At 42.5% G+C, this 18,263-nt stretch overlaps 1 protein-coding gene across 1 annotated transcript in view; it reads right to left on the bottom strand.

Moving 5' to 3' along the window:
• Positions 1–18,263, bottom strand: part of LOC124775991 (dehydrogenase/reductase SDR family member 11-like) — a 55,972-nt gene that overhangs the window by 18,683 nt on the left and 19,026 nt on the right. Inside the window, exons 3-4 of the mRNA XM_047250832.1 lie at positions 15,683–15,845; positions 2,777–2,906 (exon numbers count right to left, since the gene is read on the bottom strand). Coding sequence (XP_047106788.1) covers positions 2,777–2,906; positions 15,683–15,845 — 293 coding nt within the window. The remainder of the gene's footprint in view (positions 1–2,776; positions 2,907–15,682; positions 15,846–18,263) is intronic.

Raw genomic sequence — 18,263 nt, 5'->3', positions numbered from 1 at the left:
TGTGTGGGATGGTACATTATACTGGTGAGAGAGCACTTTTCGTGCGCCACAAGTTTCAAACGATCCAATAATAAAGCATAATGGCGTCCAGGTATGGTTCTACCATTTTCCAAGTAATCTATGAGGATTATTACTTGAGAATCCCAAAAAACGGTAGCTGACACCTTATCAGCAGAAAATTAATATTTTTATGTGGTTAAAGGGAGTATAAAAAGTATCATCAAAATAAAATGTTGGTTCACTACCAGAACATCATTGTCTTAAGCTCGGATTTTAACATTTCTGGAGATTTATTTCACAACGATGGCTCTACGCATGTTTTGCAGCAGCTCCGGCATGTAGTGTGTATACACAGAATGCATTCGTGTACATACGATAGTAAAAATATATATTTCAGAAATAAAGGAATCAATCAGAAGTCAGAGATAGAAATATAGCCAGTTGCGAAAATTAGCAAATAATAGTTGATAGCCAGCCACTGTGGCCGAACGGTTCCAGGCGCTTTAGTCCGGAACCGCGATGCTGCTACGGTCGCAGGTTCGAATCCTGCCTCGGGCATGGATGTGAGATACATCCTTAGGTTAGTTAGGTCTAAGTAGTTCTAAGTCTAGGGGAATGATGACCTCAGGCGTTAAGTCCCATAGTGCTTAGAGCCATTTGAACCATTTGAATAGTTCATATTCCTGTTTATGACGAGAAAAGATGTCATTCTGCTAAATGGATGAGAAAATTAGATAACAGACATTATCAAGAAGGAGAAAGAAAAGCAATACTGTCTCAACTTACTGCTATTTGTAACATCGTTGTTGGGATGAACTGATATAAATGTAGCAGGCACCCATATGGAGCAGTCTATTTATTTTTACTGCATGTTAAAATCATAACAGTGCTTGTCTAAAACATTCTTAGTCGTGTCTAATATCTACTTCATGACCCTAAACAATGAAGCAGCACTCAAGAATAATTAGTCGGACTAGCTTTCCACCATCACCAGCCAGCCATCCACAATCACCACTTTTCGCCTTCGCCCCTCTGTATATACAGCGATGAACCAAAACGTTATGACCACCTGCTTAATAGCTAGTTTGTCCGTCTTTGGAGCGAAATACATCTCTGAATCCGTGCATGAGAGATCCGATAGTTTGTTGGTAGGTTTGTGGACGTATGTGGCATTCGTAGATTTGCGTAGGTGGTGATGGCACCCGATAGCGACCCAGATGATTTCAATAGGATCTACATCAGGCGCATTTGGTCGCCGATACATAAACTATAATGCTGCTCAAATCACTGCAGCAATGTTCTGGCTCGGAGACATGGACAATTATACTGCTGAAAGATAACATTGCCGTCTGGAAAGACAAGCATGAAGGGATCCAGGTTGCTCGCAGCTGTCGGAATCTCTTCGATTACTAGCACATATACCATGAAACCTAAGGAGACTGTCTCCAATAGCATAATACCATTCCCGGCAGCTTGCGTCCGTAGCGCGCTACACGTCTAGAGCCGTCGTAACCTTGATGACGATGTTTGTGGAAACGATCAGCGAAATAATGTAGCAAAAATACGATTCAGCCGAGAATCCCATACGTCTTCTTTGATGGAATCCAGACTGTCTCGTGCCCACAGCGATAGTAAATGAAGTTGAGACAACATGTCAACACGTAGGAGAGGTTTGCTGCGGAGCTCCATGTTCAATAATGTACGATGTGCGGTGGGCTCCAAAACACTTGTACATGCTTCAGCATTGTGCTCTTCCGGCAGAGATGGAACAGATCACCATCTTCCCTACTTTACAGAGCAGACAAGCCACCAAACCCCCGTGCTGTGAAGAGTCATTGAGGTCCCAAAATTAAGAGCCTAGTGGTAATTTCACCGTCATTCTACCTCACTCCGTAGGTGCCCACGACAATAGCACGCTTCCGGGATACTCGTTCACAGGCTCTGCGTAATAATAGTCTGCCTTTTGTCAAAATCACTTACCTCAATGTATTTCCCCATTTGCAGCCCATATCTTCAATGGGGTGATTCCCCATACCTGCCTGCTCCGCGTAAAGTCTTTTGTTTCCGCGTCACGTGCCCGCAACGCCACAGGTCGGTATCCAATGTCGCGATGGGAAGTGGTCATAGTGTTTTGTCTGATCGGTCTCTGATTGTGCTTCCAAAGCTATCTATGGTGAAAAGTATCACAAGCAGCTAGCGGTAAAAAAGACTAATTCCAGCCTGTAATTCACTAGAGGAATCCGAAGGCAATGGCCCAACCACTGAAAAACGTAACTTACGAAGACGTCCACCGGTTCTTGGGTATTGCTTGTCTGTCCAATACGACTCTTACCAGTTTCGTTAAATGAAAAGCAAAGAAAAAACTAAAAAGAGTGTCTCCTCTAGACATCAGTGAATTTAGTCAGCACGGCAAAGGAGAATTCTGATCCAGACTCACTGTTGTACATAGCCACATATATTTAGCACATGATGAAGAGAAGCACTGTAACCCGGGAAGAGTCAAGAAACTTACTACTTCCTGCCTAAGCTATCTCACGAAATGATCTACACGTCAGATCTATTGCAGGTTTGAGTGCAGGATTCAGGCTTAGGTCGGTTCAGAGTCACCAGAGGTAATCATTCTCGCGCAGTGACTAATGTCGACGTTTATCGGAAGCTCAGAAGCCTAACAAAGCATCTTCATTTTCAGATGCTACATGGCCGTATTTTGAAGAATGCATATATACAGTATCATAAGACGAAAAAAAAGTATCGCTATAAACGCTTCGAAGCGTACCTGCATATGTGGATGATGAAGCCGTCGTCGACTCCCCTGTCCAGCATGCTCTGGACGGCCTCCCTGGTGCAGATGGACAGCCCCAGCACGTTGACGTCCAGTATGCGCTTCCACTCGGCTGTCTGTCCAGCTGGTGTAACATCCACGAGATAAATTTTTGGCTACAGTGCGACGAGAGGAATTTATGCCTCTGACAGGTATAAACATTATGTATTCGACGTATGAAAAAACAGTGAAAACTTATAAATATTAATTATTTATATAATATTCTATGATGTAATTAGACATATCGATCTGTATCATACAAAGACAATGATAATTGTAAATTCCTTTTATGATCTGCGTTTGTCTTCCTTTGTTTTTACCTTTTATTGGTTGGCTTATGTAAGTTGCGGACGCATATCAAACTGAGGTCTGTTAAGAAATTATAATTATTTGTTAATTATTACTCGAAAATAGAGTTCATTATTATTATAAATATGAATGAATAATTATTTATAACTTTAATTCCTCTCTCAGTAAGCATTATCTGTGTTAATTATTTCTTTCCACTGCAACGAGCGCAGCCATTGATGATAGCGATATGTATCGCGTTTTTGTCTGTGTTTTCCTTAGAAACAAATCAAATGTTTGCTTGATGAAGTCTAAATAGTGAACAATACGAAAGTAGAGTTTCTATAAAGTTTAATAAGCATTTAAAATACTTATTTGCTCTAAAAATAGAAAGTCTCTATCAATTGTATGCCGCCATCTTAACAATTGTCTCAGCGGCAAATTCAAATTACGCAACTCTGCAGACATAAATGCCGAACGTAACACAAATGTGTAAAAATAAATGTGCACCCGTGGTCCCGAACTCATTTGAATGAAAATAATTCGAGTCAGATTGGTTCTTTAAAAATAGTGCTCATAGCACAATCGTTATAACAAACTTTTCTAGCTGATGTATGGAGCCGAAATTAATTACGCACGAGTTGCGAAGAATATTGTTTCAGGTAACATACGTCAGTGTTGTGAGCGGCTGATATTCGGTGGTTTTAATGATCATTTTGCTGAAGATAACTGCTTCGATCTTAATAAATAGTTGTAAGGAATCTGTTGTATGAACTGTGATTTAGTGACACTTACACAACTTACAGACAACACTTTAACACGACATTAACTTGGAGTTCTTTAGCAACTTGATCAAATCTTTAGCCGGCAGAAAAATTATTTAGTAATTACTCAATGTAATGAAATAAGATTATCATTTCCATTTACAAATTAGTTAAATACCAAACCACCGAATAACCCAGCGAACGCCACACTGGGAACAGAGTATGCCACCACGATCAGTCAGCAACAAAGCGAAGGACTATTACTGTACTGAAACCCTGTTCACTGACACAACATTCGAAGTGCTTGTGTCATTAAAGTTACTGTGCCTGAATGCAATGTTGCTATGCACCACAGTCAACATTTTAAATGTAGTGACTGATTACCACCGTTGAAGCTTATTCCGTGATTGTCGTTTAAAGAACTCTACTTCTTCACAGCCACTTCACCGCGCCAACATTATCAAATCGCGGACGTTGAAGACTGTCTGCCATAGGATATAACATGTAGAAGTTGGAGGGTTCACATTTGGACTGTGCGATGGATAACTGACGTTGATCCAGTCCAAGAAGGTGCCAGTTTCGTTGCCAACGATTCTTACGGTTGACCATTATCAATATAAATTTTGATCACCATCGTGTTCGTGTGTAATCTCTTCCTTCTAATGACGTCTTTTATGCTTGTGAAAGGTAAATGTATCTGTCACTATTTATGAACAGCTGCGATTAAGAAAATCCAGAACCGTGTTCTTCTCATTTCAAAAATAGTCACAATGTGTTTTTCTTCCGCTGGCTGATTCTTAAACTTGTTTAGCATTCGGAAGTAAATACGTCGCTGGCACCTGCACTTTCATCATATATGTGGTGCTTAGAAACAGTCCGAAAAGCTTGCAGGGTAGGCTGAGGTGAGAAATAACTGATAAGAAAAGGACTCGATACGTTGTGCCGTCTCCGAAATAATAAGCATTGAAGTAAGCGAATCAGGCCGCGAGCGCGCAACGTCGAGCAGCCCGCCAGATACAGTTTGTGTCAGTTGTTGTAGCATAGATGACAGCTTACGAGACTGCTCAGCCTTTGGCTCGGGTTCGAACATTACCACCGTCCCATGTCCAGCTGTTGTGCCGCTCTCTTTTTCTGTATTAGGGAACCACACGTAGAACACGTTTGTGACACTGTCTCTAGCGGGCCTCTTGATTTGCGCGCTGGAGTCGCAACGGCCTGACTTGCTAACTTCCATTTTACTTTACTCACACAAGGCGCAACGTATAGCATTATTTCGCAGCACAACGTACCCTGCAGCATTACCAACTATTCACACTATTTCTGACCATTCTGTACGTCCACCGGCCACTGGATGGGGTGCAACGATGTCTTTATTGGTTTCCAACAGTTCCAAACCTCTCTTTACCAATTTCACACCAGTAGGTTCAGACTTTCCAATATTACATATTTTATTCCATTCCATGTATTGCTTCTGAAATGCAAACCATGTTTTTAGAAAGCTCTCAGGTTTATAAACCATTGTCAGCGTAAATAGACTTTTCCTCTCGCTGAGGATTTGTATCAATGATTCTATTATAAGGTGTGCCACTTTTTACACTGTAAAACTATAACATTATAATTCTTTCACTGCCAAAAAAATAAAGTTCATCATTTTTCATTCCGTGATTTTTAATTTTTCAGTTTCAATGTTGCATAAACGTTTTAAAGGAAGCATCATAAATGAATTTGGAACTGGTGTATTATCAGAAACATGCCTAATAAATAAACGAACATGCAACAAATTTGTGAATTTAAACTACAAAGCCCACAGGTAAAACAAAAAAAAAAAGAAAAACAAATAATACACTTCTAATTAGAAGCTCGAAGAAAAATAATTCACAGATGAACGCTGTAGATTTGTGTCGTACTGCAGGGATGGAAGGTGCTGCCTAACTGAAACGACTCACCTTAAACCAAAATTACTGAAACAACCTCTGTAGGTGTAAAATATCTATACAACGCTGGCCGGTGTGGTTCAAATGGCTCTGAGCACTATGTGACTTAACTGCTGAGGTCATCAGTCCCCTAGAACTTAGAACTACTTAAACCTAACAAACTTAAGGACATCACACACATCCATGCTCGATTCAGGATTCGAACCTGCGACCGTAGCGGTCGCGCGGCTCCAGACTGTAGCGCATTGAACCGCTCGGCCACTTCGGCCGGCTAACTAACTTAAGGACATCACACACATGGATGTGTGTCATGTCCTTAGGTTCGCTAGGTTTAAGTAGTTCTAAGTTCTAGGGGACTGATGACCTCAGATGTTAAGTCCCATAATGCTCAGACCCATTTGAACCATCTATACAACACCAAAGGTATGCATAATTGCTATGTTAGAGAATGGTAAATAGAAACAACATTAATGAAAGAAGTTAACCAATGCCGTATCATAGTGGTGCACTGATAGCACACAACCTGAACATCCAGATGTTTGACCCGCCTTTGTCCACTGTCTGGTAGGTGAAATTTCGTTCGCCTCACTATTTACAAACAGCGTTTGAGAATCAGGGAGGTTGTACCAGGCTTATTCTACTGAATGCGGCAGGGAATGATTTCATGGTGTAACACTGGTAAAAAAGAATAAGAGTTGGAGGTTAGATGGACAAGCCTTACCTCGCACTCTGGAATCAATCCAGCAAGTAAAACGGTACTAACTTCGTCTCTAGTCTCTCTCTCTCTCTCTCTCTATCTCTCTTTCCATTTGCTTAGATGTTTCCGACTCTCGGTAGACCATGAACTAAAGCACGCTTACTTCTTTTGCCCTGCATCTTTTCTTCTGCAGACTTCCCAGGTTGGAATCTATCACTGCTGAGATGCCATCGATCTATGTCATCCTTAGTCGCCCTCTTTTCCTTCTGCCTTCGATCTTGCCCAGCATTAACGTCTTTTCCAGCAAATTATGTTTTATCGTTATGTGCCCAAAGTGGGTCTGTTTCTGCTTCAGTGTAGTCGTCAAATGTGAGATGTCTAGGAAACCTGCTTTCTCGGATCGCTAGACAGCATACAAACAAATCGTATTAACGAATTTTATTATAAAATGAAATTTAAAGATACTTAACTTAGATTACACAGATATGTCGCAAGCAAAGGGCAACACGCAAAATAGTGTTCTTCAGTATAGACGATCCTAAGTGTCTGCGTCCTCTTCACCTGGGGCCGCTTCTGTCACGTTGTCGTCCTGGAGGGAGGTTCGTTAAGCGTGCGATTGATTGACTTCTTCTTACAGTCTTCTCTGTTCTGTCCTTCCCGAATGACGTGGCAGCCCTTGGCTTTGCGCCATGAAATATCTCGTAAGGAACAGTCTGGTTTTATTTGCTGTATTCGTTCTCTTTGCAGTTCATGGAACTGTAAGAAGTTTCCAGTAATAGCACAATTCAGAGGAGTCTATTCTACGCCCTTCAGCCTTTCTTTCGGTCCAGGTCTCATATCCGTACATCACAATTGGAATGATCATAGCCCTTACAACACGGATTTTTGTTTTTAAAGTAGCGTCTCTACTACTTAAAACACTGTTAGGGTTGTACGTCACCTTTCCGCTAAGTGACATCAGACTCTTGACTTATTGGCAGCATTCATCATCACAGAAACTACCTACATTCCTTCTCCTCCCGTATGCCATGAAGTGATAGGTGTAGTTGCATAGTTTTCGTTTACTTTACGTTCACCCTCGACTAGCATTTCTACTTTCTTCTTTCACCCCCAGTAAAAGGATGTTCAACTCTTTCTCACCTTCTGCAATCAGTACGGTGTCATCTGCATAAGTGAGGTTATTTATATTTATCTCAGCTACTTTAATTCTAGTTTCTTTTTCATCTAGCCCTGCATTCCTCATAATGTCCACTGTTGAGCCATGTGACTTTGATCCTTGGCCCACTGCGAGAGTGAATTCCGCCTGGTAGTACTGCTGGCACGTGACACTGTAAGTAGTGTGTAGAACTGGAGCAGAGACCAATGAAGAGTCATTGCAGCGAAGGTGGCAACGCCTGGGCACGAGATTAATCCCGGCCCTTAAAATGTTAACGGTAAGGGCCGGCAGCTGGAATAAGCGCCATCTACTCCGCACGTAAGCGGCTACCACAATGACTAAAATCTTATTTAACACGTTAATTATCTTTCAACTTTCTCATTCTTTATTATGTCAAATTTTTTATTAAGATATTCCACTAACAATAACTGCGAGAATGAACTTATTTTCAAAATTACGCTCAGACAATGCATCGTATTTTGAGTATTTTGTAGTGTAGCAGTTCCTTTTATTATGCTAATGACTGAATTTCAAATAAAGTGCATCCCTTACGTATAGCAGAAATTACAAGTTTCTCTCGGATGAGCTGCCATTTTTAAGGGCCAAACATAAAAACCCACTGCCTTATGAATTAACCAGCACAAAAATCATTACTGGGTGCCTACATCATTACACGATTGTATGTGAAATATACGTATGAAGCACTCGAATACGTAAAATAAATGTATATGCGTGACTGTAATTTACTTCGTTACATAAAATTTCTTCCTTTCTCCGTTATGAAATAACCTGAACTGTAAAGCCGAATAATCTTATTGTATCGTGGCCACACTTCTGGAAGTATCCGCAAGTCATATCTAAATTTTTTTGACAAATGAAACTAGCTGTCTCCATTTCTTTCTTCCTCATATTTTCACCTTTTTCTTGTCTGATCTCGAGCTGTGAACAGGTAATCGGCATTCAGGGAGGGAGGGGGTGGGAAAGTGATCCGGTGATCTATGGTGCTGTCCAGGCGGCAAATTTTTGAGAGCGGCAAAATCGTAAGTTTTAATATGGCTCTACAAGGATGACTTAAACCAGACAGTGAAAGTTTTACACATATGAATAAATGTGAGGGTAACATGGTAATATAAATCATTCACAAAACCTAATGTTTCAGTATAAATTATCTACGGAAACAAAAACCTAATGAAGCGCTTAGCTGATCACCATGGGTGCGTCTTTTAAAATAGCAAATATTGCTAGTGCCAATGTTGCGTGCTTTGTTTCTCCCATGTCACTGCAAAACATCTGAAATGTACCTACGTCAGCTTGAAAGCCACTATAGAACCACCCATAGCAACATCGCTGAGGAAAGCACTTTGTAGTAAATAAATAAGGAATAACTTACAAATGCTGTGCCCGTGACATACTATAGTCATTTGAATAAATACATCCTAATTAAGTGGTGTTTACACGGGAATGATGCGTGGCAACCTTCCCCTATCTCTCCATCTTCTTTAGATTGCCATGTATACAATTTACATTAATCTTCCTCTTACCACGGTGCTCAAAAGAAGTTTGCAAACAAAGCAGGAAAATATAATTTAAAATTTTCCCTCATTCCCTTTTCGATGTTGAATCCAGAAGCAGCAGATAATGTTAATATAATACGGAAGAAGCGTATCAAAAGTTGTTCTGGAGCTAAACTGCTTTGCACAGATTGTTTATATAGTTTCGTCGTGTTTCATACTGTTCGCATTCAGACAACTTCATTTACGATTTTACTCGTATTTTCATTACAGTAAATGAAAGTGCTTTCGACACTTCTGGTTTTGAGTCATAAATCGAGGACGAGTTTGTCGCAAAGCACTCCTTCGCGATATCCGATTATAGCCGTTTTTCCTTTATGTGCTACGGAGATACTAAATGGGCACTGAAGATTTATACACTTTGCTTCAACAAGTAAAGCATTTATATACAAGCCGCTGTCCTATGTCCTCACATTTTGCATAGCAGTAGCAACAATTCAGTACTCAGCTCTTCTGGTTGCCACCTGTCTCGCGATGCAGTTGTCTACGGTACTACCCCTGCTTCCCCACGGCAGTTTGCAAGGGTGCAGTCGTTCTGAGAAAATGGTTAATTTATTCAAAAATTTCAGATTATGCTTCTGTTTCTGTTACAAACATTTTCCGAAGATTAAAAATGTTATTCACTACAGGTGCCTACAATAACTGGCGGCAGATTTCTCAGATATTAGTCAGCTGCCGTAGGTCCTAAGTGCACTCAGAATCGCACAATAAGTGGGTGGAGCTCTCCAGAAAATTGAAATCTGCCAAAAATGTTGTTGTAGGAGTCCTGCAGATATTAATTGAGAAAATCCCACATCGGAAGACCGTAATAAAAAACCTTAGAGCTACTGTTCACTTTCCTTTCTCTTTTCCTTTTTTGGATAGGAAGAGTCTTCCTTTAAGAGAAAAAACAAACTTCTTACTCACAACTACGAGAGTTTCTTTCAGTTGGTCGAATTATTTGGAAAACTTGATTCAGATTATTTGGAAAACTAGATTCAGTTCTGGACAAACATACAAGGAAAACAAAACCTGGTGAGAATAAGTCTTGTCATTATCTCGGGAAAGTCACATAAAGCAACACAATTCCCACCTTCCCTTAAAAAACTAAAAACAAAATTTGGTATTGCTAAATATTATAGTATTGGTTCGGGCTGTACGCCGGATATTTCTAGTCCAGACCAAAGGACAATGATAGTTTGTGTATGCTGATGACATTTGTGATATGAATATTGTAAACGTTTTCTTAGCACAGTACCGGAATGGTGGGATACATCATTTTGGAGCTTACAGAGGTACTCTTAAAACACAAAGAAATGAAAATATCTCTGGCGGACGCGAAGCAGCAAGGCAATGACACCGGCTGTAATACGAAAGGCAAGAACATAGGAATGCAAACTCGAATTTTAGATAAATTCTCAAGCATTTCATGTTAACTGCAGTAGTCTTTCTCTAATACTAATAGTGAAGGATGCTGCAAACGCATCGGAATAGCAGTTTCATTCCTTTGTTTGGTGAGAAAAATATTTGTTTGCTTTTCTCCGTCAAAGCGACGCTGAGCAGTCTTGAATGGTCACAGACGATGGGCGTTCAATAGGTAATGCAACCTTTTTTCTGAAATCAGGTCGCTTTTATTCAGGATTCTAATAAACCTTATTATTCCCCACTCTATTGGGTACAAACGCGTATCTTTCAACATTATCTCCGTTCAATGCGACCGTCTCAAACCTTACGGGGAAAGCCTGTACACTGACATGGTGCCATTCTCTGGACAACGCCGGTACCGACGTCTTGCTGCTTCAATAACTTCCCCATCATCAGTTTATTGCATCCCGCGGAATGCATTCCTTAATGGGCCAGAAAGACGTCGGAAAGGGCGAGGTCCGGGCTGCAGGTGGATGAGGAAGAAGAGTGCAATGAGGTTTTGTGAGTTCTCTAGGGTGTGCATACTTATGTAAGGCTCTGGGCTGTCTTGGATGAGCACCTCGTTTGTACTTTTGTAGCCACGAACACACTGAAATCGTTTCTTCAATTTCCTGAAGTAGCACAATGCAGTACAAAGCTGGTCGTAGCACAATGAGGGAGGACTGGTAAGAGTCCCAGTCATGATTTCACCGGCTGGGGATGCGTCTTTGAACGTCTTCTTCGGAAAACAGGTAGTGTGACGTCACTCTATGGATTGACGCCCTGTTTCCGTTACGAAGTGATGGACCCATGCTTCATCGACTGTCAGGATGTTCAAGAAATAATTCTCACGATCAACCTTATAACGCGCAAGCAATTCTGCACAAACGATTCTTCGTTGCTATTTTTTGGTCTTCTGTTATTTGTCAAGGAACCCAACGGCACACATCTTTCAGTATCCAAACTGGACGACGAGTGTGTTAGCACTACCTACAGAAACGTCTAATTGAGCAGCGAGGTGTTTGATTGTGATCCGGCGATCACGTCGAATGAGAGTGGCCACAAGTTATAACACATGAAGAGTGCGCAGTGCGGCCGGCAGGAACGCAGGAGCTAGGACGATTTGCTGGACCTCAACCAACGACTCATCAAACTTCTGTTCACTGCCAGGTCTCCATGTACATTCTGCAAGCAACTATGAGTATCTGCCATATTCTGGTTTCCCGCCAAAAGAAACCCAACAACGACTCTCTGCTTGGAACGCACCCCTCCTTACAGACGCCATTTTGAATGCTACAAATAGCGTCGTCACCTACTGAAACTTCTTGAAACTACAAGGGCAGAAGCGGGAATATTCCACCATGTCCCGTATCAAATTCCGCATTTTCTTAATCGCAACTGACTGAGCAAAAATGGTGTTGCATTACTTATTGTATGACCCTCGCATCAGTCCTAACGTTGAAGCTACTGAGTACTGAAAGATGGGGAAGGCGATATGACGAAGACGTTCATATTTACTATGAGAGGCCTAAGAAGCACGGATTGAAATAAGCGAAGACGAAAGTACGAACATAATGGCTGCAGGTGAGGCTGGAGTTTGGCAGTTTCGTGCCTTTTGCAACTTCTACCAAAGTATACGATCTACCAGTGTTTAGCGGTGCAGTAACAGTCGTTCAGTGGGCAACTAACAGGTGTGCGTTCGTTTCTTTGTCTTTGTGGTGTGATACGAATATGTACCACATGTGAAGATAAACGTCTACGTAAATAGTGCTTTCACAAAAATTTTCTCTTCCTCGCATCGTTTGCATCACAGCAAGGAATCGGTAGGAAATGCCGACCGTGCGCTTTGTAGGTAATACGAGAATTCTTCTCGCCTCTCCTCTCCGCAAATTCCCCCCCCCCCCCCCCTCCCCACAACAGCAGGCGTGGTGCAGCTCCCTCCACACTGCATGGTCGCCTTTGCTCAGGCAACGAGAAAAAGTGAACAGGTTTTAGTTATACGCATTTCAAGTGACATAACTTAAGTCTGATTGACATAGTTAATTTTGGAGTAAATGTAATGTAAACATTGCAATTCTGTTTTAGGGACTGGTGCTCCATAGTTGGATCTGTTCTGAAATACGTATTCACATCAGAAAGACCTATGATTGAGTGTGGCATGTGGAACGAAAACGTCAAGGAAGAATGACATCGTGAAATATGTTGTCTACTCCTGGAAATAGAGGGCGGGGCGCCTTGTCTCTTGTTCCTTGGCCACTGTTCTGCGCCTCGACCACTTATACAGGGGTATCACAAAGTCCCATTACCCCATATGTATTACAGATACGTCAATCAACTGTTATCTAATTGCTGTAGATGCTGATATCTATCCAAATCATAACAGATTAGTCCACTTACGCCGTGAAGGAACAGATCACAATGGGCACGTGAGTTCACGAACGATCCCATACAGCAAAATCAATGAGAACTGTTCGGCTTAATTTCATTGAAATGCTTCATAAATCTTCCCCACTAAAACCAAAATTTTCACGGTGGGAGGAAAAGCTCTATTCAGCTGAATGCATAAAAGGTAAGTCCCACTGAGGACGGCCATCAACACGACTGGAAACCTGTGTGCAGAATGCAGCCTCTGTCGAAGGTTCGCCAAAAGGAGTCGATGCGCTCGGATGTGGTTACTGGAATTGTATGTTCCGTACTCGACATCACAAAAACATATAAAGTATAATTTCAAGCTACAGGCATGTAAACCTTGGTTTGCGAACGAACTGATTGACAAAGACATGCAAAAAGTCATCAAGCTTCAGTGGACGAATGATCGATGTCTTCATAAATTTTCCTTCAAGGGAAAAAGGATTTTTTCGGACAAATGGGCAATATATCGCAGTGCTAAACCAGAAACTTTTCTAGATTAAAAAAAACACATTTTATGGCGATCGTGAACACAACCTACCATGAACTAAGCTGCAATGTCAGGAAACGCACTTGATAGCTCCATATTTCTTCATGGGTGCTGTGAATCACATTGCATATGTCACCATATAAGGTGACTGGTTTCTTCCACATCTGCAAGATCGGGAACAGCTCGATCGTATATGATTCCAGCAGGATGGGGCGCCAGTCCATTCTGGTATCGCCGTTAAAGAATGCCTCAATGAGGTATTTCTTTATAAATGGACAGGATGTTATTATGTCCATTTGCTTGGAACTCTTGGAGTAGCCACTCCTAAGTTCTGATCTGTCATCTTGCGACAATGCGTTTTGGGGTGTTCATTAAACGGAAGGTTGTTGCCACACGTCGCAAGACAGATGTACGTAATGATTCTGTTCGAGGTGCATTTACTGCCATCATGCCAGCAGTGTTGAGGAGAACTTCACATGGTACATGCAGTAGAACCATACTCTTTTGTGAAAACGATGGCGTATGCAGGCACTCTGGAATCAACAATTAATAACAGTAACACATCTTAATAGTTGTCGTCTGTCTTGTTCACATGTTAATGCAACCATATACGAAGATGTGGACACGGCATGGAGGGTAATGGGACTTTGTGATCACTCACTGGTCGTCCAGATACTCCAAGCCCCAGAATTCGTGGCTGAAGGATGGCTCGGAAGATCTTTGTTGATGAGAAAGAGAAACATTTGTACAGGAATCATTAATAAAAATTATTTTCGTTCACTTGTGAACTTCTACAATCACGAAGCAACAATTTGGAATTAATATTTTTCTTCACGTATGCTAGAAAATAATATTTGAGCGGGGAAAACCTCTGGAAATTTATCATGGGCTCGTACAATACATTGCAGGCAGAATCGCTTCTATATTGCCTTATGAATGTAGACCAACAGGCTTTTAAGTAATCGATCATTATGTTTTGCCTCATCAGTGTAAATAAAATACGTGATTTTTATGTAATGATTTTAACAACTGTTGAGGAGGAATCGAGGAAAGCAATACCTATCTGAGATCAGAGATAATCAAAACTAAAATGAGATTATTCTGGCTATTGTAACGCTATATTAATCGGTGTAGTCTCACAGTCAGACCACAGTCAGGTCATCCCAATGTCACGCCGCTACAGTCGCTGTTGATCAACGGTCGTCAGTCTTCAGTATCTCGAAATGTATTCGCAATTTCGAATATGGACAACCATCATTTGTCTAATTGAATGACTAAACTGTCGTAGTTACGGAACTATTACAGATCAAAACAAAACATACTAGCAGATCGGCATTATCTGAAGTTAAATCCGCAGATTCGCTTACTGTAATACGCTGGTATATCCCTTATACTGCACTACTACAGTTACTGTAAATGTCAGGCTGTGTTCCAATCCGATGTAGTTGCGGCTTATGCATATATAGGACGAAATAAACCTGTGTGCGTGCGTGTGTGTGCGTGCGTGCGTGCATCTGTGTGTAAGCTGAGAAATTCTTGCTCTTTATTTTTCGTTCAAATTCCGCGAGCTATGAACAACAGTTACGTGTCCTATAGCTAGTCTCAACAGCTGGCTTATCTCGCATTGTGTTTGCCGTTTCAACATGGCACTGCTTAATCTGCCGGCCTGTGAACAGCTAAGGCTGTTGGTTTGCTTTGGAAACGTGATCTGTAGCTGGTCTTATGATCTGGCTTATCACGCACTCTCTGTGCTCTTTCATCATGAAACTGCCTCATCGACTATAGACTACAGTTTTGCCTTCGCCATTTTCACAAGGCGGCCTTTGATTAATTGTTGTATCATCTGCCTCTTTTGTTCTTTCGAGATTGACTGAGCATTTCATACTTTGTGAACTAAACGACGCTTTATCGAAAATGGCGTTAATATTTTTTAACAACTTTGCTTCTTATGCTACACGCAGTTCTTACAAGAACATATTACACGAGACAAACAAGACATCCAACAGTGGCAAGAGAAAAACAGTAAGTGTACAAGAAGTCTTTTCAATGCGGGCTATGTCCGCAATTTACCATCTGTCCATATAAAGGTTAAATCTCTTTTCCGGTTCTTTGTGCATCATGACTTGTCATGTATATTACTTCAATGGAGGTGAACTGTGGTTCACTTACTTGTGGGAAGGCTCTCTCCACAAACGCCAGCGCTGTTGATAAGAACATCGACTCCTCCTAAATTCTCCTTTATCCACTTGAAGGCGCATAGAATACTCTCCTCGCTGCTGACGTCACCTTGCAATGGATACAGCGTTCCTGGAGCGTCCTTCAGTTCTTGAGCCTGCAAGAAATAAACGACAGATTTGTAGAATCTGCACGGGACAGCAGGACAAAAATCTTTCTCATAACGAGAAAGGTCAAGTTTGCCATTTAACTAACTTCCATTCTGCACATCGGAGTGTCGTAATTACATGAACAAAGAAGCTGTTGCCACGAAAGGTAATAATATTTTTGTTTCTTTCCCGAGAACCGTGAAATTTATGAGCACAGGTTGCCACTCATAACTTTATCGTGTATATCAAGAAACTTAACGTAGTCATCCAATTTTAAACTTTTAACACAAACTATTCGAATTAAAGCACCAAGCATGTACGAACCAAAAGCTTATCTTTTCGGAATTCTTCAAAGACCGTAAATCAAATGAAAATGAGAAACCAAGAATTTTGAGAACTTCTACAGCTACATCTACATCCATACTCCGCAAGCCACCTGACTGTGTGTGGCGGAGGGTAACTTGAGTACCTCTATCGGTTCTCCCTTCTGTTCCTGTCTCGTATTGTTTGTGGAAAGAAAGATTGTCGGTATGCCTCTGTGTGGGCTCTAATCTCTCTGATTTTCTCCTCACGGTGTCTTCGCGAGATATACGTCGGAGGGATCAATATACTGCTTGACTCCTCGGTTAAGGTATGTTCTCGAAACTTCAACAAAAGCCCTACCGAGCTAGTGTGCGTCTCTCATGCAGAGTCTTCCACTGGAGTTTATCATCTCCGTAACGCTTGCGCGATTACTAAATGATCCTGTAACGAAGCGCGCTATTCTCCGTTGGATCTTCTCTATCTCTTCTATCAAGCCTATCTGGTATGGATCCCACACCGGTGAGCAGTATTCAAACAGTGGGCGAACAGTTTTACTGTAACCTACTTCCTTTGTTTTCGGACTGCATTTCCTTAGGATTCTTCCAATGAACTTAGTCTGGCATCTGCTTTACTGACGATTAATTTTATATGGTCATTCCATTTTAAACACTCCTATTGCCTACTCCCAGATAATTTATGGAATTAACTGCTTCCAGCTGGTGACCTGCTATATTGTAGCTAAATGATAAAGGATCTTCCTTTTTATGTATTCGAGCCACATTACACTTGTCTACATTGAGATTCAATTGCCATTCGCAGGACCATGCGTCAATTCGTTGCAGATCCTCCTGCATTTCAGTACAATTTTCCATTGTTACAACCTCTCGATATACTATAGCATCATCCGCTAAAAGCCTCAGTGAAGTTCCGATGTTATCCACAAGGTCACTTATATACACTCCTGGAAATGGAAAAAAGAACACATTGACACCGGTGTGTCAGACCCACCATACTTGCTCCGGACACTGCGAGAGGGCTGTACAAGCAATGATCACACGCACGGCACAGCGGACACACCAGGAACCGCGGTGTTGGCCGTCGAATGGTGCTAGCTGCGCAGCATTTGTGCACCGCCGCCGTCAGTGTCAGCCAGTTTGCCGTGGCATACGGAGCTCCATCGCAGTCTTTAACACTGGTAGCATGCCGCGACAGCGTGGACGTGAACCGTATGTGCAGTTGACGGACTTTGAGCGAGGGCGTATAGTGGGCATGCGGGAGACCGGGTGGACGTACCGCCGAATTGCTCAACACGTGGGGCGTGAGGTCTCCACAGTACATCGATGTTGTCGCCAGTGGTCGGCGGAAGGTGCACGTGCCCGTCGACCTGGGATCGGACCGCAGCGACGCACGGATGCACGCCAAGACCGTAGGATCCTACGCAGTGCCGTAGGGGACCGCACCGCCACTTCCCAGCAAATTAGGGACACTGTTGCTCCTGGGGTATCGGCGAGGACCATTCGCAACCGTCTCCATGAAGCTGGGCTACGGTCCCGCACACCGTTAGGCCGTCTTCCGCTCACGCCCCAACATCGTGCAGCCCGCCTCCAGTGGTGTCGCGACAGGCGTGAATGGAGGGACGAATGGAGACGTGTCGTCTTCAGCGATGAGAGTCGCTTCTGCCTTGGTGCCAATGATGGTCGTATGCGTGTTTGGCGCCGTGCAGGTGAGCGCCACAATCAGGACTGCATACGACCGAGGCACGCAGGGCCAACACCCGGCATCATGGTGTGGGCAGCGATCTCCTACACTGGCCGTACACCACTGGTGATCTTCGAGGGGACACTGAATAGTGCACGGTACATCCAAACCGTCATCGAACCCTTCGTTCTACCATTCCTAGACCGGCAAGGGAACTTGCTGTTCCAACAGGACAATGCACGTCCGCATATATCCCGTGCCACCCAACGTGCTCTAGAAGGTGTAAGTCAACTACCCTGGCCAGCAAGATCTCCGGATCTGTCCCCCATTGAGCATGTTTGGGACTGGATGAAGCGTCGTCTCACGCGGTCTGCACGTCCAGCACGAACGCTGGTCCAACTGAGGCGCCAGGTGGAGATGGCATA

Source organism: Schistocerca piceifrons, chromosome 2 (assembly GCF_021461385.2).
Source record: "Schistocerca piceifrons isolate TAMUIC-IGC-003096 chromosome 2, iqSchPice1.1, whole genome shotgun sequence".
Lineage (NCBI taxonomy): Eukaryota > Metazoa > Arthropoda > Insecta > Orthoptera > Acrididae > Schistocerca > Schistocerca piceifrons.
This window is presented reverse-complemented; position numbering and strand designations above follow the sequence as displayed.